Source organism: Nerophis lumbriciformis, linkage group LG30 (assembly GCF_033978685.3).
Source record: "Nerophis lumbriciformis linkage group LG30, RoL_Nlum_v2.1, whole genome shotgun sequence".
Taxonomy (NCBI): domain Eukaryota; kingdom Metazoa; phylum Chordata; class Actinopteri; order Syngnathiformes; family Syngnathidae; genus Nerophis; species Nerophis lumbriciformis.
Window position 1 is genome coordinate 18035482 of NC_084577.2, and position 24605 is coordinate 18060086.

Below are 24605 nucleotides of genomic sequence, written 5' to 3' on the forward strand. Positions count from 1 at the left end.
ATTATTATTATTTATTTAATTTATTTTTGTTTAAATAGAGATGACATACATATGTTATTGTATAATTTAAGTTTGTGCGTGTGATTGACAGCCTAAGGCTTATGAGGCACATTTTTTATTTATTTTTTTATTTCAACTTAAAAACGTATGAGCCTATGCCTACAACATAGGCTATGTGTTTATCTTTATTTTCCTGCCTGTCGTTGACAATGGATATTGTCTGATATTTTGTCATGGCTGCAGATCAATCAATAAAGGTTCATCTTTGTCGCGAAATTGTTCACTGCTTCACTGTGCACCCCGCCCTCGTCCCTATTTGAGCATTATAACATTAACAAGTTAATATTCATTGAAATAAATTCAGAACATTTTTTTTACCTAACGAAAATATAGGCCTAGTCTTTCTAAAACATTTTTTTAACTTCTTAAAAGCCTCGTTCGGCTTGCTGCAACTGCGCACACAAAGTGTGAGGAACGCACTCCTGATCTGAGGGCATTGGCAACAATAGTCAACACTTTCTTAATGGAAATGACAATAATATTATAATAATGATAAATAATATTATCACGCATTAATATCTCTTAGCCACGAATGCGTGGCCAAGAGATGCGTGGCACGCATTGAATGTCTCTGCTGCATTGGATCAGTCTCCTTTCTTTAACAGGCAAAAGCTTTATAACCTCACTAATGCCTTGCATCGTCTATATTAGATATATAACAACGGGCGGGTGCGGGCGGGTGTGGTTTTGATAAAATGTTGGTTCGGGTGGATGGCGGATGGTTGACGACTTTTGTGATGCGGTTGCGGATGAAATAATTGCCTATCCGCGCATCTCTAATAGGTAGGCATTTTTCGGATGTCTCAAGAAGGTAAGAAATACAAGAATGTGTGTGTTTGTGTTTGTGTGTATGACTTCCCACCCTCACTATACTAGACTCCATGCCAAGTCACCCCTGCATTATCAGAAGGACAAACAAATGACGATCGGACATGTTGTGATGGAGTTCACTTCTGATGAGCATGCCAGGTTACTGTTGTGCTGTGGATCCCGGTGAACCCCCCTCTCTTACCCTGTCCCACAGACCCAGGCACAGGAAGGGGGGGTTAAGTAGGTCAAATGAACCAAGGCGGCCAAACTGCTGTGATAGTGCTGCTCCAATTATAGACATTACTAAGTGAATGTGAACAGCAGCTACATGACCAAGCCTGCATGTGGTTCATTTTCATGCGGTTGACCCCGCCACCACCGACCCTACTCCGCGCGCACACACGCACGCACATACACGTTCTGCAATGCAAGACAGCAGCAGCGTGGATTACAACGTGGGAATGACGCATGCGTGGCTTTATGTGTTCCAAGCCATGCATGGTCACTAGGTCACTCTCAGGCTCTCACGTCACGTCCTCTGCAAGTTTGTATTCAAAAAATAAAGAAACAGCCTTTACGACCGTACATTGATCGGTGTTTTATGGCTGTTCTTAATCATTAATTACGCTGTTTGTGGCTATCCCTGGTGTTGGCGTCCTTGTTGGTTTTTGACTGTTGAGCTATGGCAGACAGTGCAGGAATCAATAAACCTGCTTTTGACTTGGCATGAGATAATCTCATCTGATCTGTTTTGTTCTAAAGCCGCCTAAATCTGTTGGTTTCACCTCCTTTTTATTGTGTTTTTAAGATCATTGCCTTGCCTGCCATTAAAGGGCAACTGCACTTTTTTGGAATTTTGCCCATCATTCACAATCCTTATGTGAGTCAAGAACACATGTTTTTCCTTTGTGTGCATTCTAACTTGTAAAAGTCAGCTAACAATAGAGCAAATGCAAGTTGCTCTATTCCACCTTTAGCGCACCCACTAAATTTTAGAAGATATTAATATATTTCCATATATTAGCTGCACCGGACTATAAGCCGCAGGTAGATACTTTGTGAAATGAGTTGTTTACGCAGAAGCATTTTTAAAAATGTTTATTTACATACCTTAATTGTTTCCAAACGGTGTCTGTAACACGGCAGTAAAACGGCTGATTAAACAAAACGGACGTCATCCTCATGAACCTACTAGCTGCAGAAGCTAGCCCTCCAATCAGCTAAAGCATTTTGGTAAATTTACAAAACTGAAACAATACAAAAAGAATGCCATTGTAAGTTAATAAAACTAACAAAGACACTCGTAAACGTGTTAGCATAGTCACTGATGCTAGCAATGCTATTTTCATTACATTACCATAGCACGTACAAATATGCATAACAAATCTCCAACATATATCACACATGGGACGGTTTGGTAAGTATAATTGTTTCAGCTATACTGTAAAATTGACAAACATTACTTGGAGTGATAAATAAAGAATCCATACAAGTAGAACGCTATGGACGGCAAGAAGACTGAATAGCAACTGTACTTCCGGTAGGTTTAAAAAAAACAAAAAAAACTCTAAAACAGAAGGGCAATGCAGCTACTGCATTACCTGCAGTGTGCGAACTCATCTAAAAGATGGCGCCATAGCACAAACAATAATAGACCTATCCAGTGTGTTTGCTTGTTATTCTTTTTGAACTATTTACTTTATAACCGTCCGTCAGCGAAGAAAAATCCATAAATTATCCACACCGTTATATAAGCCGCAGGAGTCAAAGCATAGGAAAAAAGTAGCGGCTTATAGTCCTGAATTTATGGTGCATGCTGTAAGTATATGTGTAATGAAATAACTGGCATGTTCATAATAACTTGTAATATTTACGTATTTTATTAATTTAAAAAATATATTTAATAATATTAAAACAATGTTGACAGACGCATCAATATGTTTGTGTTTCCCTTCAACAACAACAACACTACTGATCATGACAGACTTCATGAGAGCAATCAAAGTCTACTTTGGGACAAGTTTTAATCCAGAACCTTATCTTTTTGAGCCTGAATATAATGAGGTTAAGCCACAAGTTTTGGAATTTGTGCGTTCAACAAATTAAGCATCATGTAGCAGTATTGCTAAATGCTAAACAAGAAATACAAACTACAGACACAATAAAACAATCACATTGGAGAGCTAGCTTCCGCAGCCAGTGGGTCCATGACAATGACTTCTGTTTTGTTTGATCAGCCATTTTACTGCCATGTTACAGGCACCGTTTGGAAACCAAACATTTACAAAATCTTATGTACCGGTATATATCTGCGATGTATTGTCTTGTGTGGCTATAATATGTAAAAATATTTATTTCTTCTATAATAGCTATGCGCTTTTATAGCCTGGAATTTACAGTAGGGTAGCTGCATTATTAGCTACCTCGTACTTGCCGTTTATTACAAATTTGTATAAGTACAATCATTTGGAAAGCAGTGGTTACAAAGATTAAGCTGTGCTCATTGGGCAATTTTTTAAACTCATTCAGCCTTTATGTTGCACATCTTTTTTCAGTTTAGAGTAGGCCTACTCCACTCTGTGGATTGGAGTCATGGGGATTCGGACTGGTTGATACAATTTGAGACAGAATAGCTAACAATAGCCGTTTGTGTGTGTCTGTTGAAATACAAAAGCATTCAGCATTGTCAGTGTGCTGTGCAAGCCCACACTGGGATTGGGGTTGTCCTTATCTTGTGGTCAATCATTCCTGGTTTCCAAGTTAGTGAAAGACATTAATCACGTGGCAGGTTAAATTAATTGTTTCAACATCAGACTCATGAACTTGGGAAACATGACCTACCGCAAAGCTCCGTAAGCTTCCTGTCTTTTAAAGCATACATACAGTATTAGCCTGTCACGCCACTGTGCTGGGTAAACAGCAAGGGAGTGTTGCAAATCCTCTCTGTCACGGTGAACATGTGGGATATAATAAGAATGGAAGAGGAAGAGGGCAGTCAAATAGCACACACTGCTTGATTTTAATGACCTGTTTGGCCTCATCATTACAGTTAACCCTTTAATTTAGTTTAGAGTTGGGAACTTTTATGGGGTTTATTATGTTCTGGGTGGGTTCTCTTCTGTCAGTAAGAAGAAAAACAACAATAAAAAAAAAATAGGCCATCTTAATGTCGGCGGTGTCTGTTCACTCCTAGACTGCAACAGCTCCACGGGATATTTTTTTTAAATTTGGGAGTTAGTCTAGGCAGTAATCTCTGGAAAGATATGCACCATAAATAGAGTTTGCGGGAGGCTTCTGGGGCACCAGTTCCACAGCTGGGGTATGCACTGACAACACACTGTGTTGCAAAAATAAGGCTTTACTTAGAATTAGACTGCCAGCCTCCTCTGTCTTGTTTTGAAAACAGAGGTACATAACTGCTGCATAGATTGTTTGTTTGATCATTTGTATACCGAATAACATACAATGGAACCTCAATTGACAAATTTAATGTAGTTCTTGTATAGATAGTAGGGCTGGGTGATTTATATATATATATATATATATATATATATATATATATATATATATATATATATATATATATATATATATATATATATATATATATATATATATAAAGGGAATAAGCGGTAGAAAAAGGGATGGATGGATATATATATATATATCCATCCTTTTTCTACCGCTTATTCCCTTTATATATATATATATATATATATATATATATATATATATATAATTTTTTATTTTATTTTTTATTTTATTGGCAGAGAGAGAGAGCAAAGAACAATATACAATGTTAATTTAAAAACATGTGCGGGACAGGTTAAGAAGACCCTTGAACAGGGGTGCCCAAACTACGGCCCACGGACCGCTGGCGTCTTCAATTTCGTCCGCGAGACGGCGTGACTTTAAAAAAGGATCTGGCCGCAGGGAGATTTAAATTCCTTTTAAAAGTCAATTTATATGTGGCTGCCTTGTCGCCAACTTGTGGACACCATGAATAATTCAGGCCCTGGACTAATTATCATGCTTTGTACGAAACCAAGTGCAGCATTTACTTGTATGACCAAATGCAAACAACCTTTACTAGTCATGGTGCAAAAAAAAATGTGTGTGTGTGTGTGTATATATGTATGTATATATATACTGTGTATATATATATATATCTCCAAGGTTTCTCATAGTCATTCACATCGACGTCCCACTGGGGTGAGTTTTTCCTTGCCCGTATGTGGGCTTTGTACCGAGGATGTCGTTGTGGCTTGTGCAGCCCTTTGAGACACTTGTGATTTAGGGCTATATAAATAAAGATTGATTGATATATATATATATATATATATATATATATATATGTGTATATATAATTATATACAGTGTGTATATTTATGTATATATATTTATATATGCGTTTGTGTGTATATATACTGTATATATGTGTGTGTGTGTATACATATATATATATATATATATATATATATATGTGTATATATATATTTGTGTGTGTGTGTATATATATATATATATATATATATATATATATATATATATGTATATATATATATATATATATATATATGTATGTATTTATTTTAATCGCATTCAATAATTATATCTAACCTACTTACAGTTTACAACCTTGTCAATTGATATAAAAGCATGTGTTGATAACAAACATTATTGTATATTTAACACATAAACTTCAGGCTTAGGTGAGACTGATTACCAAATATACTGCATAAGAAGGGACTCATAAATAAAAATTACATTTATATACAATTTTGTTGTGCTAAATATTAAACTAAATGAATAATGACCATGTTTCTTAACTAATCATTCAATAAAATTTGAGTACAGAATAAAATACAGCTTCACCTCTTTAGTCATAATGTTTGCGCTTAAACAATACTTTACCTCCAGACTTCTTCTGTTTGTTTGATATTGTCATTACTGCCACAAGTGGTGGAAAAGTGTATTATAGTTGAGGACAGCTGCGGACCAGAGCTAAAAAAACTGATATTTTTTGGCGGCCCTCTAGAGCAGTGGTTCTCAAATAGGGGTACGCGTACCCCTGGGGGTACTTGAAGGTATGCCAAGGGGTACCTGAGATTTTTTTTAAATATTCTAAAAATAGCAACAATTCAAAAATCCTTTATAAATATATTTATTGAATAATACTTCGTCAAAATAAATGTTTAGAATTAAGTTCATGAATACAGATGGATCTCTATTGCAATCCCCAAAGAGGGCACTTTAAGTTGATGATTACTTCTATGTGTAGAAATCTTTATTTATAATCGAATCACTTGTTTTTTTTCAACAAGTTTTTAGTTATTTTTATATCTTTTTTTCCAAATAGTTCAAGAAAGACCACTACAAATGAGCAATAATTTGCACTGTCATACAATTTAATAAATCAGAAACTGATGACATAGTGCTGTATTTAACTTCTTTATCTCTTTTTTTTCAACCAAAAATGCTTTGTTCTGATTAGGGGGTACTTGAATTAAAAAAATGTTCACAGAGGGTACATCACTGAAAAAAGGTTGAGAACCACTGCTCTAGAGGGTGCTCCTGGCCCAACTATGAGTGCTGGCCCTATGGTTAAGTAACACTGCCGTGTACAATCTCTCCATATTTCTTTCTTGTTGGTCTTCCGTATTCTTTCCTCCTCATGGTCTAGAACAGTGATTATCAAACTGTGGTAAGGGTAGATATTGTAATGTAACAGTTTTATTTTCCTATATTCAAACACAGTGTTACTGTTCAAAATGTATTTAATGTTACAATATACTTGCTAAAAAAAGCCTCTGCCTTGATTTTAATGAATACTTAGGCCTACTACGACACTGTTTTTTAAATGTTGGGCAATATGGTGGTACTTGGAGAGCCTAGTGTTTTTGAGGTGGTACTTAGTAAAAAAAAGTTTGAGAACCATCCATCCATCCATTTTTTACCGCTTATTCCCTTCGGGTTGCGGGGGGGGGCGCTGGAGCCTATCTCAGCTACAGTTGGGAGGAACCACTCGTCTAAAATACTACCTCGCCTCGTTTTTTACATCCTGCAAGTAAAACTGCAGTAAAGCTATAAATGGTTATTCACATCCAATGTATCAAATGAGCACGGAAAAGAGTGAGTACCAAAAGCACTGAGGCAACAAAAACAGCAGGTGGGTGATTGTGGCTTCATTCATTGCAGACTAGACACAAGCGCCGGACGTGAGTGACAGGTCAGTTTATGCAACAGAGTGTACCCACGGGTTGCTGGTAGGACATTAACAATGTCTCGGACCTGCAGATCGCTTTGGATATTTCATCTGTGCTCGACTACAGAGAAGCTGTAAGCAGGAAAGATCATTGAGATTGTTTTTTTAAAGCAATTTCTGCTTTGCACGACGTGGCCTGATTTTTAAAATAGCCACTAACCGTTATCAGCGTTTTGGTAATTATACATTTGTAACGACTAAAGCTGGTGCAGCTCATCTGTTGGCATATTGTAAATACCGTGTACAGAACGACTCATAAATGACTGTCAGCGATAAAGTGATAATGTTGAACTTTGAATTGGGGGGCGGGGGAGCTGTGGCTCAGATGGTTGAGCGTCGATTCTGAAACTTGAGATTTCCTGGTTAGACTCCAGCTTTCGCTATCCTAGTTACGGCTGTTGTGTCCTTGGGCTAGACCAGGGGTGTTTGAACTTTAAGACTGGGGATGTGCTGAAAGCAAACTGCATGCAAAGTAACTATATACAGGCCAAAAGTTTGGACACATCTTCTCCTCATTCAATGTGTTTTTTTATTATCATGACTATGAATGAACACATGTGGAGTTACAGTATGTACTTAACAAAAAAGTTAAATAACTGAAGACACGTTTTATATACTAGTTTCTTCAAAATAAAGATTACTGCTTTGCACACTCTTGGCATTCTCTCGATGAGCTTCAAGCACACCTGTGAAGTGAAAACCATTTCAGGTGACTACTTCTTGAAGCTCATCGAGAGAATGCCAAGAGTGTGCGAAAAAGTAATCAGCGCAAAGGGTGGCTATTTTGAAGAAACTAGAATATAAAACATGTTTTCAGTTATTTCACCTTTTTTTGTTACGTACATAACTCCACATGTTCATAGTTTTGATGCCTTCAGTGACAATCTACAATGTAAATAGTCATGAAAATAAAGAAAACGCATTAAATTGTTATGTCTGTGATCATGTTTTGTTTAGTTATGTTCTGCTTGGTTTTTGGACTCTTTTTAGTTCCTGTTTTCACTCCCTTGCCTTGTCACCATGACGACCATTAGTTTCACCTGTTTCACGTTTTGCACTCGCACACCTGTTGTCAATCATGTCTGTATTATTTAAGCCGATAATTGCCAGGAAGTCAGCCTGGCGACATTATCATTATTCATGCCTGTTCATAGTTTTCATGCTGATGTTAATTTCATGCTCCGCTCATGCCACAGTAAGTGTTGATTGTTTTATGTTCATAGTTTGCCTTTGTGCTAGTTTATTGTTTTCATAGCCAAGTTTGTACTTCCGCTCTGTGCGTGCTTTTTGTTCCTTTTTTATAGTAATATTAAATCATGTCTTTACCTTCACGCCATTTGCACTCCAACTTTACTTGCATCTCGGGAAAACAAACACCCCATAGTCCACGTCTTGACAGATAATGAGGTGTGTCCAAACTTTTGGCCTGTACTATATATATATATATATATATATATATATATATATATATATATATATATATATATATATATATATATGTGTATATATATATATATATATATATATATATATATATATATATATATATATATATATATATATATATATATATATATATATATATATATATATATATATATATATATATATATATATATATATAATGGTTATTAAGAGTATGTGAAAATGTGTTTACTTCCTTGCCGACCTCAAAGGTTTTTAATCAATCAGAAATATCAAGCAGCTAAAATGCGCCAAACATGGATAAGTGTGGAGAGAGTTTTTGCATTTTCCCATCATCTCTTGTAATTAATTTAATTGGGTGTAGTTTGGATTTTTATATGCTGATTGAATGTTTTTGTAATACCCACAAAGTTCAATGAGGAGGATGTGTTTTGTGTGACCATGTTTGTTGAGCTTTCGTGCTGGTCGATTTTGATTTTTACTGCACCGTGACTGGGGAAGTTTGTTTGGATTGGGTCGTATAAGTCAGTGATGTGCTCACTTACAAATTGATGTAAAATTATTGCCCACTGCCTTTAGTTACTTGTGTTGACGTCCAACTAGCAGCTATCAGACTGCTGACTATTTGTGTATTATATAAAAACACCGCCCCGGCTGAAATTGCTAATTGGACACAGTCCCGTCTTGCAGGCTAAATTGAAGATGCCGGCGGGCCGCATTTGATCCATGGGCTATAGTCTGAACATACTTGGGTTAGACACTTCACCCACATTGCTCCCAGTGCCACCACACTGGTGTAAATGCAGCTTAAATGTACATATATATAGATAATGGGTTTCTCAATGTAATAGCGCTTTGAGTCACTAGAGAAAAAGCGCGTTATAAAATACAAACCCCGTTTCCATATGAGTTGGGAATTTGTGTTAGATGTAAATATAAACGGAATACAATGATTTGCAAATCCTTTTCAACCCATATTCAATTGAATGCACTACCAAGACAAGATATTTGATGTTCAAACTCATAAACTTTATTTTTTTTTTGCAAATAATAGTTAACTTAGAATTTCATGGCTGCAACACGTGCCAAAGTAGTTGGGAAAGGGCATGCTCACCACTGTGTTACATCACCTTTTCTTTTAACAACACTCAATAAACGATTGGGAACTGAGGAAACTAATTGTTGAAGCTTTGAAAGTGGAATTATTTCCCATTCTTGTTTTATGTAGAGCTTCAGTCGTTCAACAGTCCGGGGTCTCCGCTGTCGTATTTTACGCTTCATAATGCGCCACACATTTTCGATGGGAGACAAGTCTGGCCTGCAGGCGGGCCAGGAAAGTACCCGCACTCTCGATTTTTACAAAGCCACGCTGTTGTAACACGTGCTGAATGTGGCTTGGCATTGTCTTGCTGAAATAAGCAGGGGCGTCCAAGAACAAGACGACGCTTAGATGGCAGCATATGTTGTTCCAAAACCTGTATGTACCTTTCAGCATTAATGGTGCCTTCACAGATGTGTAAGTTACCCATGCCTTGGGCACTAATGCACCCCCATACCATCACAGATGCTGGTTTTTCAACTTTGCGTCGATAACAGTCTGGATGGTTCGCTTCCCCTTTGGTCCGGATGACACAATGTCGAATATTTCCAAAAACAATTTGAAATGTGGACTCGTCAGACCACAGAACACTTTTCCACTTTGCATGAGTCCATCTTAGATGATCTCGGGCCCAGAGAAGCCGGCGACGTTTCTGGATGTTGTTGATAAATGGCTTTCGCTTTGCATAGTAGAGCTTTAACTTGCACTTACAGATGTAGTGACCAACTGTATTTAGTGACAGTGGTTTTCTGAAGTGTTCCTGAGCCCATGTGGTGATATCCTTTAGAGATTGATGTCGGTTTTTGATACAGTGCCGTCTGAGGGATCGAAGGTCACGGTCATTCAAGTTGGTTTCCGGCCATGCCGCTTACGTGCAGTGATTTCTCCAGATTCTCTGAGCCTTTTGATGATATTATAGACCGCAGATGTTGAAATCCCTAAATTTCTTGCAATTGCACTTTGAGAAATGTTGTTCTTAAACTGTTTGACTATTTGCTCACACAGTTGTGGACAAAGGGGTGGACCTCGCCCCATCCTTTCTTGTGAAAGACTGAGCATTTTTTGGGAAGCTGTTTTACACTCAATCATGGCACCCACCTGTTCCCAATTAGCCTGCACACCTGTGGGATGTTCCAAATAAGTGTTTGATGAGCATTCCTCAACTTTATCAGTATTTATTGCCACCTCTCCCAACTTCTTTGTCACGTGTTGCTGGCATCAAATTCTAAAGTTAATGATTATTTGCAAAAAAAAAAAAATGTTTATCAGTTTGAACATCAAATATGTTGTCTTTGTAGCATATTCAACTGAATATGGGTTGAAAATGATTTGCAAATCATTGTATTCCGTTTATATTTACATCTAACACAATTTCCCAACTCATATGGAAACGGGGTTTGTATAATTCACATTGTTATTATGCAAGAATCCATGAATACGCTTTGTTTGGCTTTTTTCCCAAGCCTATAAATGACAAACCGGATGACAAGATAACCAAAATTAGTTAAAATCTCACACAAACCGATTCTCTATTGGCAGATCCCTCTAGTTTCGTACATCGTTGGAGGACTTTAATCCCTGTTCACATAGTTCACACGGGCTGTTTTGTCACCCATCTTAAAATAAATTATTCCTCGGAAGCCCCATTTCAGTTTGTGTTTTACCAAAAGTACAGTCTTACCTCAATGTATGAGCCTAATTGGTTCTGTGACGTAACTCTTAACTGAAAACACTTCAAATCAACGTGTCCCATTGAATTGAAAGGAAGTTAATTGGTGCTTGGCCCCTCAAAACAGCACAATTAATTTTTTTAACATGCCCTTTAAAAATAAAAACAAACTTTTAGGTTTGAAATATTGTATAAAAACACTACAACAGACTGTACTACTAACAACTACAGTAGTTTTATGAAAAATATTTGTAATAATGTACAGCATTTACCTTAGAGAGTGGACTTCTACGGTATCTCCTGTCAAACACACCATCGGCAGCTTTTCCATATTCTAATGGAAGCTGACTTTAGACTCATTCTGCTTCAGCATGGTGCAGACTAGCAGTGGCGACATGCTTGGTCATGTTTTTGATGATTTCTTTCTTTATTTCAATCACCATTTTCCACTTTCTCTTAGCACAGTCCTTCCACTTTCTTCCTTCCCATGGTTGGAAAACAAAATGATGTAGATATCTAGCTATAAGCTAATTCTAGCAAGTAAGACCGGATGTTTTGGTCTGATCTAACATGTTTCACAGTGACATTTGCTACGCCAACTTATTGGTGGGATGATTGTAACTCAAATTTTGGCTTGCAACTTAAAGCATAACAATAGCCGTAACTCTTATGTCAAAACACTCTTAAGTTGAGGTACCACTGTATGTCACTTTTTATCAACAATAATGAAATATATTGTAATTTGTATTTGTTGCTTTTTTGAAAAAGACAATTTGGACAAAGTCACCAAACTAGCTACCCTTATCCCTTCTGCTGCATCTTCTTATTCTCTGGCAGACCAGGGAATGAGGTGTGTAAAGAAGAGTTACAATTTCTTCTACTGTACAGGATGCAGTCCAAATGTATTAATTGCAACAGATAAATTAATGAATGAATGGGAAAATGACTATTCAAACTTTTTAGTACATGTTTTGTTACCATTGCGCAACTCTGATTTAGTGCTGATATAGAGATCTATGTTGGAATAAAGTACAGGGGATGTCCGAGTTTGCCTTTTGAAAACTATTTTTCCAACTCAAAATAATGGCTCATCATTTTTAACTTTACAGGCAATGCTTTATATCAGTGATTCTCAAACTGTGGTACGTGTACTAGATGTACTCAGGCTTCATCTAGTTAAAGTACAGTGTTTTAGTTTCCTTTATTCAAACAGTGTTACTTACTGTTCATACTGTGTGTAATGTTACAGTGGCCAAAAATATCAAATATACTTGTTAAAAAAATCCTCTGCTTTTTTTTTTTTGAAGAATACTTAGTTCCTACTACGCCATTGTGTTTTAATGTTTGTTATTATGGTGGTACTGCTGGTTTTTTTCTTCAGATAACTTGTTAACATTCTTTGCAGTCCTGACAGTGTACTCTAAATTCACCGTATGCATCACATTTTTGTGAGATTGGAAGAAAATATGGAGTTGCAACAACTCGCATGCTTCTGTTAGACCAGGGGTTGGCGTGCCGCTCTTTGATCACTCTGATGCGGCTCAGCTGCATACTTGCCGAACCCCCCGATTTTCCCGTGAGACTTCCGGATTTCAGTGCCTCTCGCAGAATACTCCCGGGGTTAGTATTCTCCGATTTTCACCCTTACAATAATAATAAGGGCGTGCCATGATGGTACAGCATTTAGCGCCCTCTACAATATGTATAAACAGCATGCCAGCCCAGCCTCTTGTTATATGCATCTTCTGCTTGCACATGTAAGTGACAGCAAGGCATACTTGTTCAACAGCCACACAGGTTACACTGACGGTGGCCATATAAAACAACTTTAACACTCTTACTAATAATGCGCCACACTTTGAACCAAAACCAAACAAGAATGACAAACACATTTTGGGAGAACATCTGCACCTTAACACATCATAAACACAACAGAACAAATACCCAGAATCCCATGCAGCCCTGGCTCTTCCAGGCTACATTATACACCCCCCCCCCCCCCCCCCCCCCCCCCCCCCCCCCCCCCGGCGTCGGTTGAGGTGGGCGGGGTTTGGTAGCGGATGTGTATAATGTAGCCCGGAAGAGTTAGATGTGGGCCGCGTGTCTGAGACCCTTGGTTTATACATAGCACAAAGCAAAAAAAAATAAAATTATGCAGTGTTATTTCATTTTAAATTTCAAAAGATTTTTGTGGCTCCCATTGTTTTCTTTAATTTGTGAAACTGGTCAAAATGGCTCTTTGACTGGTAAAGGTTGCCGACCCCTTTGTTAGACTTTCTGAAAATATTTTTGAAATGTGTCTGTGGGGAGTTCTTGTCCTTGATGTCAGGGAGATCGATGGCACTGCTTTATTCCGGAACGTTTTCGGTGTACATGTCCTCAGCAATGGACCTATATCATACCAGGAAGTGAAGAGATTCTGTGGAAAGAAGGTGCATTGTGTTGATGTGGAGTGCCACAAAATACAATATAATATGAATTTTTAAAATTGATTTTTAAGAATCGATTTTAGCTAATACAACTTGGCCTGTATGAGCGACTGATTTTGAACACTGTGCTGTAATTTAACTCAATGTGTAATAAGGGGTATTGATCAAACATCATAGAACACAACAATAATATGGCAAAGTAAGGCTTATTTTCAAGAGGTTGCAACTTGGCACATTTATTATATTTTCTTGTTGCAAGTATCTGTAACCAAGTATGACAAACAGAAAACTGACACTCACAGACAAGACGACAAGACGAGCACTCCAGAAAACGGATACCAGTTTTTCACAGTTGAGGATCTCAAACAATCCAGATGGGGGCATCAGTCACCCAGACTTGCCCTCATGTTGTTCCTGGTCCTTTTAGCCCCTTAAGGTTTACAGTCTTTAAACTAGGGGTAGGCGATGCTGTACATGTTAATCGCTCCGATACCATGTAAAGACAGGGCCAATATCCTGATACTAATGTTTCAAGTGATGGAATGAGTTTGTGATTTTGCCTTTAATTAGTTAATCATGGTTATGAAGAGAATCAAACACAGGAAAATATTTTAGTCACAAAATGTGTAGGTTTTTTTTAAATTTCTTAACAATTTAAAAATACATAATGCAGCAATGTAACAATATCGGCAAAATAATGACATGATTTCTTTATTCCCATTTTATTAAATACAATTGTTTGAGCAAAATATAGTCAATAGGATGTAACCGAGCAATTCCCTGTACCCAACGGTACCAATTTTCAGCACATTTTGTGTGGATTCAAATGTGTCAAATTAAAAGTATTGATTGTTTTGTTTAGGAAAAAAAAAAAAAAATTATTTTACACGGCCATACATTTTTTTTCCTTTACACTTCCGTGTCTCAGTTGTAAGTACTGTACTGTATAGTAGACGTTGTATTAGTTAAGTTAACTAGGGCTGGGCAATATGGCTGAAAACTATTACGATACATGTTTTTTATATTGATAGATATCGATAATTATTATTATTTCATATGACCTATTTAAGCCTGCTAATAACTACAGTAATACAATTTACAACTTACCAAGGGTGCTATTTATCAGTGGAGAAAGTGTCCTGGTAGCCAGGTGGTAAAATAATTGCAGTAAATGTGAAAGTAGTTGCAGTTTAAAGACACTAGATGGCAGTAGTGTATAAGCTATTGAACACTACACAGAGTAGTTTGGGAAGCAACTAATTAAACGGACACATCAGAAGTATTAGGATGTTGCATTAAAACCAACAAAACTAAAGACACGTTTCTGTTATTGACTTGTTATATCAAGATATTACACTTTCTCTTCTCACTCCATGCAGAGAATCCACGGCGAGACAGAAAGCCGGCGCAACCAAATTTCGTAGATTCGGTTACCTGATTGGCTGTTAGCGTGTTGTTCCCATTGCTCAGTGACACTTCCTGTTTTCTTTTTAGCTGGGTTTCTAGCTAAAAGATTTCATGCAACGAATCTTGCTTCATAATTTCTGGTTTCTTCTGATCATAAATCATGCCTCTCATCTGGATAGTAAAAGGACGAGGACATATTCCAACAAGTTGGTACACTTTGACAGCCAATTTAGACCCGGGAATAGTGAGAACGACACAAAAAGACGCTTGTTTCCATCCTCTCTTTTTTTGCGAGGATTATGAGACATCCATCCATCCATCCATTTTGTACCGCTTGTCCCTTTTGGGATCGTGGGGGGCATTGGAGCCTATCTCAGCTGCATTCGGGCGGAAGGCAGGGTACACATTCTTCATCTAAATGGTAATATATGAACATCCTAGTAGTCGGCATTCTAATGGCAGCAGGCATTGTACAGTAATTGACATTTTATTATGTTTGTTGTCTCTCATGAAGTCTGCAGTGAGCAGTAATCAGTGATGGAGTTGAGGAAAAAAAGCAAAAGTCATAATGCCTTTTTCAAAATTAATTTTTAAAATGGTCAAAATACAAATATAATAAATGTTATTATACATTTGCCTGTTACTACACTACATATATACTTACAGCATGTATACTTAAAGCATGTATAAAAAAAACTTAAAGGAGCCATATGCAGTAATGTGGCCAGAAATGGTACTGCAATCACGGTCAAAATTCTGTAGTCCCCTCCCACTCTCCATGGCTGAGGTTGCCAGATACGCAGCCGAATCCGAATTCTCCTACAAGGAACTTCAAATGGCAATCGACGAGTCCTCCGCTGTAGGTTTCTCTTGTTTATGCTTCTTGCAAGATGGTTTACCAAGTAATTATGCCACATTTTACTGATGTCGATTAGCCTAATGTATTTGTAAAGTTACGCAGCAATATTTTCGTCGGGAATCGGGACACATTGTTGGCATTGCCTTGCTAAAATGTCTAGTTTGACCGCACGGACCACCATCTAAATAACTATACCTTATAATATATAATATATTATATATCGCATAGGCCAACAGTAGAATTACCGCCACATTTCATTCAGCATAACCCCATGTTGCATCCAACCTGACGCACTGCATTCTCCTCCGTGTACGCACATCAGCATCTTTCAGTGCAGAGTGCAATTCTATGAGCCAACCCACGTTACGCAGAAAACAAGTTCAGCATAGACCATATAGCCTACTACCATGTTCCTCATTGTGCCCATTGGGTTGAGTATTTCCTTGCCCTGATGTGGGATCTGAGTTGTTGTTGTGGCTTGTGCAGCCCTTTGAGACACTTGTGATTAAGGGCTATATAAATAAACTTTGATTGATTGATTGAAATGTCCACTTCCATTTATTACAAGTAATAAGAAAACGTAAATGCCTGACTTACCTATCAAGGAGGAAATGAGCAAGTTTAACGTCAGATGAAAAAATGTTGTCTGCCTTCAATCGTCTCCATCTTTCAAAGGCATCCCCGATTCAAATCCTCGTTTTGTTCCTGGCTTTGTCATGAATAAGTTGAGAATCGTAACAATGCCTTTTAGATTTACTAAGGTCTGACATGAACTTTACCAGTGGCAGTAGCTAGACGAAGATGGCGGTGCGTAACTGGCAACCTGAATGTGACACACTCACAGACTTTCTAAGTGGTCAAAAAGTGGCTTAGTGTAGACCAGTGGTTCTTAAAGGCCTACTAAAATGCGATTTTCTTATTTAAACGGGGATAGCAGGTCCATTCTATGTGTCATACTTGATCATTTCGTGATATTGCCATATTTTTGCTGAAAGGATTTAGTAGAGAACATCGACGATAAAGTTCGCAACTTTTGGTCACTGATAAAAAAGCCTTGCCTGTACCGGAAGTAGCAGACGAGTAGCGTGACGTCACAGGTTGTGGAGCTCCTCACATCTGCACATTGTTTACAATCATGGCCACCAGCAGCGAGAGCGATTCGGACGGAGAAAGCGACGATTTCCCCACTAATTTGAGCGAGGATGAAAGATTCATGGATGAGGAAAGTGAGAGTGAAGGACTAGAGGGCAGTGGGAGCGATTCAGATAGGGAAGATGCTGTGAGAGGCGGGTGGGACCTGATATTCAGCTGGGAATGACTAAAACAGTAAATAAACACAAGACATATATATACTCTATTAGCCACAACACAACCAGGCTTGTATTTAATATGCCACAAATTAATCCCGCATAACAAACACCTCCCTCCTCCATCCATATAACCCGCCAATACAACTCAAACACCTGCACAACACACTCAATCCCACAGCCCAAAGTACCGTTCACCTTCCCAAAGTTCATACAGCACATATATTTCCCCAAAGTCCCCAAAGTTACATACGTGACATGCACATAGCGGCACGCACGTACGGGCAAGCGATCAAATGTTTGGAAGCCGCAGCTGCATGCGTACTCACAGTACCGCGTCTGCGCATCCAACTCAAAGTCCTCCTGGTAAGAGTCTCTGTTGTCCCAGTTCGCCACAGGCCACTGGTAAAGCTTGACTGTCATCTTCCGGGAATGTAAACAATGAAAGACCGGCTGTGTTATCCAGCACAACAGTCAGGGGGTGCATTCTACGGCGGGGGTGCAACATGGTTTCTACGGCGGGGGTGCAACATGGTCCAACAGCGTTCTTCTTTGCTGTCTCCATTGTTCATTGAACAAATTGCGAAAGATTCACCAACACAGATGTCCAGAATACTGTGGAATTTTGCGATGAAAACAGACGACTTAATAGCTGGCCACCATGCTGTCCCAAAATGTTCTCTACAATCCGTGACGTCACGCGCAGGCGTCATCATACCGAGACGTTTTCAGCAGGATATATCGCGCAAAATTTAAAATTGCACTTTAGTAAGCTAACCCGGCCGTATTGGCATGTGTTGCAATGTTAAGATTTCATCATTGATATACAATGTTGGGTTAGTTACTGCAAAGCAGTAACTAGTTACAGTTACTAGTTACTTCATTTCAAAAGTAACTCAGTTACTAACTCAGTTACTTACACCAAAAAGTAATGCGTTACTGTGAAAAGTAACTATTTAGTTACTTCTTTTTTTCTTCTTCTTTTTTTTTTAAAGCTCCCATTAATGCCCTTTTAGCCTTCATTTCAGTACTGTTATTGCACTGGAGAATAATACAATCTGTTGATCAACTTGACATGCATTTGCATCACTGAACTCTGCTAAGCAATGTGCTCTACATACAACACACAAAGACAAAGATATGTTACAAAGGCCAATTTGTTTCTGGCCAGAACAAATTGACAAAACTATTTTAAATAGCTGCAACATAACGTACATAAGTAACAAACAGCATAATAACAGCATAGATGTAAACCAAGAAAGGCACACACTACATACACAAAGCCTAACCAGGCATTTTCTTTACTGAGCAAAACTCTTTATTGTCGGCCATAAACACATCACCAAAACATTAGTAAAAAAAATGATATCTAGCAAAAGTGGTCATTTTCTGCAGTACAAACCAGACCAAAAGCTACTTTGTTATATCAACAACAGCCACTCGCTCTTTCTCACGTGTGCCAACACTTGCACATATGGCACTTAGCCAGTGATGCGTTTACAGCCACACAAAAAGTCGGACAACTCCAGGTCGTTACACTATGATTTACCAATCAAATGTGTGCTTATTCTAGTGTCATTTATTAGGAATCTCAATTTATAAATATTAATCATTAAATGCTGTTAGTATATTAAATAAATACTAATAAAAATATATTTTTTACAAACAGGAAGTTGCAGGAATGTACACATGATCCCCTGCTTACATCTCATTGTGCAACATGTGAATGTTTTAATGGGAACTAAATGAAAGGGGTACAAACTATTTCCAAAGCAGGACCTCCACCCAGACAAACAATACAAGTACACAGTTCATGAAAAACAATATTTGTTGTTATTGTCATTGTAAGTGGGCCTAAACACTTATATTAGAAATGGAAATGACTGCTGTCATTTGATTATAATAGTAAGAGAATGTTGTCTGTCTATCTATGATGAGGAGGGGACTTGTCCAGGGTGTACCCTGCCTTCCGCCCGAATGCAGCTGAGATAGGCTCCTGCGACCCCGAAAGAGACAAGCGGTAGAAAATGGATGGATGGATGGAGATTGAACTTGTTATTTAGTGAGGTTTGGGACAGGTGTGCTGCTGGTGTAGCCACAGTGTGCACGTGTGATGTTGCTCACATGGGCTCCACTCAATGCTCAGGGAGTTTTTGCGTTTGCTCACACACATCAACAATTAGAGGGAACATTGATTGACAGAGTGTGTACCTTCAGCGGTGAATGATGACGAGCAGAGGCAGAGTTAATCCTTAAGTGGTGGAGGTGAAGTAGCATCAGAGTCTCTGTCTCTCTTTACTAGCTTCGTCGAAGCATGTTGCTTATGTAGCTTGTTTCAGCAGATTTGAATTGCTGTTTTGGGCAGTAGATGGGATCTTTGATCCAAAGCACAATTTACATTTAACTAAAATGTTCTTTTCTTTGTGCTCGACAAAAGAAAAGTAGTGAAAATATCTCCATGTTAGCAAACTGGACTTCTGGCTCCGCCATGATCAGACACGCCCCCCTCCCCTCCCCTCCCTCCCTCCCTCTCCTCCCTCCCCACACTCACACACAGAGCGCACGTCTCTCTTCTCCGGCTTGTGACACAAGAAGAATCAGAACGATGACAGAGCAGCGCTCCGATAAAACACACTTTATACTACATAAAAAGTAACGTAAAATAACGCAGTAACGCATCATGTAGTAACGGTAACTGAGTTACTGAATATAAAAAATAACGCGTTAGATTACTAGTTACCGCCGAAACTAACGGCGTTACAGTAACGCGTTACTTTGTAATGCGTTAGTCCCAACACTGTTGATATATAAACTATCAGACTGCGTGGTCGGTAGTAGTGGGTTTCAGTAGGCCTTTAACCTGGGTTCGATCGAACCCTAGGGGTTCGGTGAGTCGGCCTCAGGGGTTCGGCGGAGCCTCTTCCGCGGAGGTCAAGACACACCCGACTCATCGTGTAAATAAAAACTTCTCCCTATTGTCGTATTATGGATACCCCCGAACAATGTTCCCTCTAATTTTCCATCTGATTTGCAGGTGTGTAATTTGTTGTGAGTTCATGCACTGTGTTGGTTTTGTTCTTTGAACAAGGTGATGTTCATGCACGGTTCATTTTGTGCACCAGTAAAAAAACATATAACTTTGTCTTGAATTGGAAAAAAACAAACATTTTATTTTTCGCTAAAGAAGGGTTCGGTGAATGTGCATATGAAACTGGTGGGGTTCGGTACCTCCAACAAGGTTAAGAACCACTGGTGTAGACATAGCCTTAGAATGCATTAAAAAAATACTTCCATGTCTTTCATAATAATTGTGAACAATAAGGCAACTTTTTTTAAACCGTGCAGTTCCCCTTTAAAACTTGCTAGATACAAAATATTTACTTTTAGGAGAAAAAAAAGAAATGGTTGCTTAACGGGGACTTTTTTTTTTTGACTTTCTTGAAATTATTCTTTTGCAGCCTCTACTTCCAATCACAACAACCCAGCAGCCAGACAGTCAAGACAAGCATGCCGGCTTTCACATTTCAGACATAGTTCTGGTTGTAGTGTAAAACATTCCTGCATGCTCGCAGATAGACATCATTGTGTTCCAGCTGTCTTGGAGCTCACATTTGTTGGGAGTGTGTGTTTATCCTTGGGCGGTTTAGGAGTTAGTGCATGGGAAAAGTGTGTGTTTTGTAGGTGTGTGTCGCTACAGTGTTGCAGGAAGCTTCCTTTAGAAAGGGAAATAGTTTAGTTACCCCCCCTTTTTTTTTTCTTTTTTTTTTTTGCAAGGACCCCCGGCGGGTCTCGAACTCCGATTGGAGAACCTTCCATGCTGCCATTGTGTTCAATTCGCAGCGGGCTGTTGGCAAACTTAAAGGTACCCGCGCCGAGACGTTGATTATCGGGCGCGATGTGAAATGTGCGAGTGTTGAAGCGGCGATCGTCCTCGCCGCTCGTTTTTTTCTTCTTCCCCTCGTCCCCGGACACCTCCGCTCCTCGGCGGCCGCACGCTGTGTGGAGGCAGCACGTAGAGCAGCGAAGGAAGGAAGAAAGAAAGGAAGGAAGTGGGGCAAGGGGTGCATTTTAATACCAAATCGGGACACATGTTGAGCTAACGGCCCGCTCCACCTCCCCGCTTCTCCTCCGAAACGTTTGTTCCTCCGATCCTCGCTTTGGATCAAGCCAGCGGAGAGAAAGCACCATCATGGATCCCAGTAAAATTGTGAGTAATTATTGCATCCATGTTGTTGTTTTTTAACATGGGATCATGGGGGTGGTGTCCAGTTTAAGGTATTCTTTAAGCAAGCAGCGACTTGTTTGTTGTTGGAAGTTTTGTGTTTTGCTCCCAGGCACAATGGTGCGTTTACTGGTCCATAACATGTGGGAGATTTTGCTTCTTGGTTTTGGTAGTAGGATGATAAAATATTCAAACTAACCCAGCAGGCACAAGACATTGATATAACGTTGATCATACTTACATGTCTTTTAAAAGTGACTTTGAAACAACGTTGCAAAATAGTTGTATTTGTAAATGATACAACGTTGTTTGGGAAAATGACCACATTTCAATGGTCAAATCAACGTCACAACCTGACATTGAATAAACATTGTCAAAAAGCGTGTTGTTTCAACGTTGTATTTGTGTTGTAGAATATTGTTTGGGAATTGACCAAAATTCAATGGTCAAATCAACGTAAGAACACAACATTGGATAATTGTCGTCAAAAAGCATGTTGTTACTATGTTGTATTTGTGATGTAGAATATTGGTTGGGAAGCGACCAAATTTCAATGGTCAAATCAACGTCACAACCTGACATTGAATACACGTCGTCAAAAAGCGTGTTGTTTCAACGTTGTATTTGTGTTGCAGAATATTGGTTAGGAAATGACCAAATTTCAATGGTCAAATCAACGTTACAGCCTGACATTGAATAAACGTCGTCAAAAAGGGTGTTGTTTCAACGTTGTATTTGTGTTGTAGAATATTGGTTGGGAATTGACCAAAATTCAATGGTGAAATCAACGTCAGAACACAACATTGAATAAACATCGTCAAAAAGCATGTTGTTTCAACGTTGTATTTGTGTTGTAGAATTGACCAAAATACAATGGTCAAATCAACGTCACAACCTGACATTGAATACACCTTGTCAAAAAGCATGTTGTTTCAATGCTGTATTTGTGTTGTAGAATATTGGTTGGGAATTGACCAAAATTCAATGTTCAAATCAACGTCAGAAAACAACATTGAATAAACATAGTCAAAAAAACATGTTGTTTCAATGTTGTATTTGTGTTGTAGAATATTGTTTGGGAAATGACCAAAATTCAACGGTCAAATCAACATCAGAACACAACATTGAATAAACATTGTCAAAAAGCATGTTGTTTCAATGTTGTATTTGTGTTGTAGAATATTGTTTGGGAAATGACCAAATTTCAATGGTCCAATCAACGTCACAACCTGACATTGAAGACACGTCGTCAAAGAGTGTGTTGTTTCAACGTTGTATTTGTGTTGTAGAATAATGGTTGGGAAGTGACCAAATTTCAATGGTCAAATCAACGTCAGAACACAACATTGAATAAACATCGTCAAAAAGCATGTCGTTTCAATGTTGTATTTGTGTTGTAGAATATTGGTTCGGGAAGTGACCAAATTTCAATGGTCCAAACAACGTCACAACCTGACATTGAATACACGTCGTCAAAAAGCATGTTGTTTCAATGTTGTATTTGTGTGTGGAATATTGGTTGGGAATTGACCAAATTTCAATGGTCTAAGCAACGTCACGACCTGACATTGGGCAGCATAGCTCGGTTGGTAGAGCGGCCGTGCCAGCAACTTGAGGGTTGCAGGTTCGATCCCCGCTTCCGCCATCCATCACTGCCGTTGTGTCCTTGGGCAAGACACTTTACCCACCCGCTCCCAGTGCCACCCACACTGGTTTAAATGTAACTTAGATATTGGGTTTCACTATGTAAAGCGCTTTGAGTCACTAGAGAAAAGCGCTATATAAATATAATTCACTTCACATTGAATACACGTCGTCAAAACGCATGTTGTTTCAACGTTGTATGCGTGTTGTAGAATATTGGTTGGGAATTGACCAAAATTCAATGGTCCAATCAACGTCACAACCTGACATTGAAGAAATGTCGTCAAAAAGTGTGTTGTTTCAACGTCGTATTTGTGTTGTAGAATATTGGTTGGGAATTGACCAAAATTCAATGGTCAAATCAAAGTCAGAACACAACATTTAATAAACGTCATAAAAAGCATGTTGTATTTGTGTTGCAGAATTGACCAAAATTCAATGGTCAAATCAACGTCACAACCTGACATTGAAGACACGTCGTCAAAAAGCGTGTTGTTTCAACGTTGTATTTGTGTTGTAGAATATTGTTTGGGAATTGACCAAAATTCAATGGTCAAATCAACGTCAGAACACAACATTGAATAAACGTCAAAAACCATGTTGTTTCAATGTTGTATTTGTGTGTGGAATGAATATTGGTTGGGAATTGACCAAAATTCAATGGTCAAGTCTAAGTCTAGGAACACAACATTGATTAAACGTCATCAAAAATGCATGTTGTTTTAACGTTATGTTTGAGTCGCTCAACTTCAGGACCTAAATCAACAAGTTATCGACATTGTTTTAATGTCTTGTGCCTGCTGGGAAGGCACAGGAAAAAAAGTGACGTTACCACAAACAATGAAATGGACAATTCAGTTAAATTCAACGACAACATTAATCAAAATAACAAAGGAAATCTCGGGTTGTAACAATTAGTTTTAACAATGATTTGATTCAGAATTTCTGTTAGCCGATATGATTCTGGGGTGATATTATTTATCTAGAACGATACTATCGGTTGAAATCAATTAAAAAACTTTTTAGCAAAAAAATATCAAGCAGTGTGACTGTGAAAAAAATACTGGATACTGGACATGGAAGGTGAAGTTTCCTATATCCCTGTTATTTCTTCAAAGGCAGTCAGGTATCCATGAATTCTGGATAAAAACAAGCGAGTAAACAACATTTAATGGGTAAAGCATCCATCCGTCCATCCATTTCCTACCGCTTGTTCCTTTCAGGTTTGTAGGAGCCTATCCCAGCAGCATGGGTAGAGCAAAACATCTTATTCCAAGTCCAACCAACACTTTAGGTTGAATTAACAAGAGGAAACTTTTTCTGCTCTCATTTTCAACATTCAAGACGTTTTCAACAAAAGTACACTAACCAACATTTTAATGGTAGATTCTGCTACTTTTGCTCGTTTG

General features: G+C 38.4%; 1 protein-coding gene across 3 annotated transcripts in view; it reads left to right on the forward strand.

The window, feature by feature from the left end:
- Positions 1-24605, forward strand: part of hip1 (huntingtin interacting protein 1) — a 128527-nt gene that overhangs the window by 12008 nt on the left and 91914 nt on the right. The window contains exon 1 of one of the 3 annotated variants that reach the window (XM_061925693.2): positions 20621-21537. The exons of the other annotated variants lie outside the window; for them this stretch is intronic. Coding sequence (XP_061781677.1) covers positions 21520-21537 — 18 coding nt within the window. The 5' untranslated portion in view covers positions 20621-21519. Of the gene's footprint in view, positions 1-20620; positions 21538-24605 lie in introns of those variants that run through there. 3 annotated transcript variants of the gene reach the window in all.